At 49.7% G+C, this 2,155-nt stretch overlaps 1 protein-coding gene across 1 annotated transcript; it reads right to left on the bottom strand.

Annotated features, from left to right (window-relative positions):
- Positions 1-981: 981 nt before the first annotated feature.
- Positions 982-2,118, bottom strand: LOC100901293 (tigger transposable element-derived protein 1-like). Its single transcript, XM_003740338.1, has one exon. It carries the CDS (start codon positions 2,116-2,118, stop codon positions 982-984), a length of 1,137 nt encoding a protein of 378 aa, XP_003740386.1.
- Positions 2,119-2,155: the final 37 nt, after the last annotated feature.

Below are 2,155 nucleotides of genomic sequence, written 5' to 3'. Positions count from 1 at the left end.
AAACCTATGAATAAGGAAGCACCCCCTAGAATCCACGGATACGAATGGATAGGAAAAAATAGACAAGGAACGTCAGGGAGGAAAGCCTTCGGAGGAGTCGGAATACTCGCAGCACAACATCTAGAGCTTGAATTAAAAGGCTCGGGGGATGATTGGGTTGCGGCAACGCTCAAAAACGGAGCTGAGGAATGGGTTATAATATCAATATACAGTGGGGTCCCGGTTAACGAACGTGCTCGGTTCCGTGAAAGGGTTCGTTAAGCGGGAAGTTCGTTAAGCGGGGCCATATTTAACATTGGTCCCGATGGGAAACCAGATATTCCGCTCCTAGCTGTTTCAGAAGACGAGCGCAACAAGTTGACAAACGGATTTTATATAAAGACTCGTGATAGGAACACAAGGGGGGAACCATAGTTCTCCGAAACATTGATGTTTACTTAAATTGGTCGTTAATTAATGGAAGGAAGGAAAATCGATCGAGGGTCGCTTGCCGTTCTCTCGATTTCAGGATGCGCTCAAGACGAGTGATCGCATTCTGCTCGAATATTTCGGCGCTGCTTAATACTTCCGAGGGGATTTTCGGATTCGCATCAAACGCTTTCGATCTCCTTCCATTTGGAAACGATTTCTTTGATGCTTGCGGAAGACATCGGTCCTGACGGATCCTCCTCCTCTTCTCCGCCGCTGGATGAGTCACTTCGCTCTTGATTGAACATAGCCTGGAGCTCCTCAACAGTGAAGTCTTCGTCGTAATCGCGGATGAATTCTTCTACCTCACGTTCATCGAGCTGGAGTCCAAGACTTCCCGACACTGATATGATCTCTCCCAAGATCGTGGCATTCTCAGTTTCCTCGACGTCTTCAGCGCGATTTCCGCCGAAAGTAGGACAGATGTTCCGCCACGCCGCGAGCAGACATCGGTTTGAGACCTCTTGCCACGCTCGATCAATGGTCTTTATGGCATGACTGATGTCAAAGCTCTCACGCCAAAAAAGACTTCAGATCCATCAGAGGATTCTCTTCGCAGGCCTCGAAATAACGCCTCATCAAACTCCTTGTGTAAAGCTTCTTGAAAGTCGCGATCACGTTCTGGTCCATGGGTTGCAGCTCGGACGTCGTGTTCGGTGGCAGATAGCACACCTTGATGAACTCGTATTCAGAGCGGAGCTCCTCGTCGAGATCTTTCGAGTGTCCCGGGGCGTTGTCCAGTACCAGTAGAGCTTTCATTGGCAAACATGATTGGCGCAAAAACTTCTTCACGCTAGGTGCGAAGACTTTTAGCACCCACTCCTTGAAAATTGTTTGCGTTACCCAGGCCTTCCGATTAGATTTCCAAAAAACCGGAAGATTAGATTTTTGTATGCGATGCTTCTTGAACGCTCTCGGATTCTCGGAGTGGTACACTAACAAGGGCTCCAACTTCAGATCTCCGCTGGCACTAGCTCCCAAGAGCAATGTCAGTCTTTCTTTCATCATTTTACGTCCTGGTACCGTCGTCTGCTCTCCGGTTGTGAAAGTACTGTTGGGCATCTTCTTCCAGAAGAGACCCGTCTCATCGCATTTGAACACCTGTTCCGGCAAATATCCTTCCTCTGCTATCAACGCTTGGAAGTCCTTGGCGAACGCAGCAGCGCCCGCACTATCAGCGCTGGCTGCTTCACCGTGACATTTCACATGATGTACTCCCATCTTTCGGAACCGGCGAACCAACCTCGGCTCGCTTTGGAACCGACGCTCGGCGTCGGCATCTCCGCTCATAGAGCTCACAGTCAATCCTTCGAAAATCAGCCTCGCCTTCTCACAAATCATGTCTCTCGACAGGACATCTCCTCGCATCTGCCTTTCCGTGATCCACAATAGCAACAGATTCTCGACCTCGTCCAGCCTCGGAGATCGCTGCTTCTCAGAGCAAATCTGCACCACACCTTTTCCTGCGTGTACACCAGCTACTTTTTCGCGATTCGCGATGATGGTGGCGATCGTTGATTTGTTGACTCTGTATTCTGACGCTAAATCCGAAATCTTCCGACCACCTTCTCTCTTTGCAATGATTTCTTTCTTGGTTTCTATCGAGAGTTTTCTCCGCGTTTTCGCGCACCGTTTCTCCGTGCCGCCCATGGTCGGCGACGGGGAGCAGCTCAACGTCGGAATGTTG

Source organism: Galendromus occidentalis, unplaced genomic scaffold (genome assembly GCF_000255335.2).
Source record: "Galendromus occidentalis unplaced genomic scaffold, Mocc_1.1 scf7180000076901, whole genome shotgun sequence".
NCBI lineage: Eukaryota > Metazoa > Arthropoda > Arachnida > Mesostigmata > Phytoseiidae > Galendromus > Galendromus occidentalis.
The sequence above is the reverse complement of the archived record's forward strand: the minus strand, read 5'-3'. Positions and strand labels throughout refer to the sequence as shown.

Bases quoted from the DNA above. Each gene is read 5' to 3' on its own strand.
- LOC100901293 (XM_003740338.1), bottom strand. From the start codon at position 2,118: ATGGGCGGCACGGAGAAACGGTGCGCGAAAACGCGGAGAAAACTCTCG.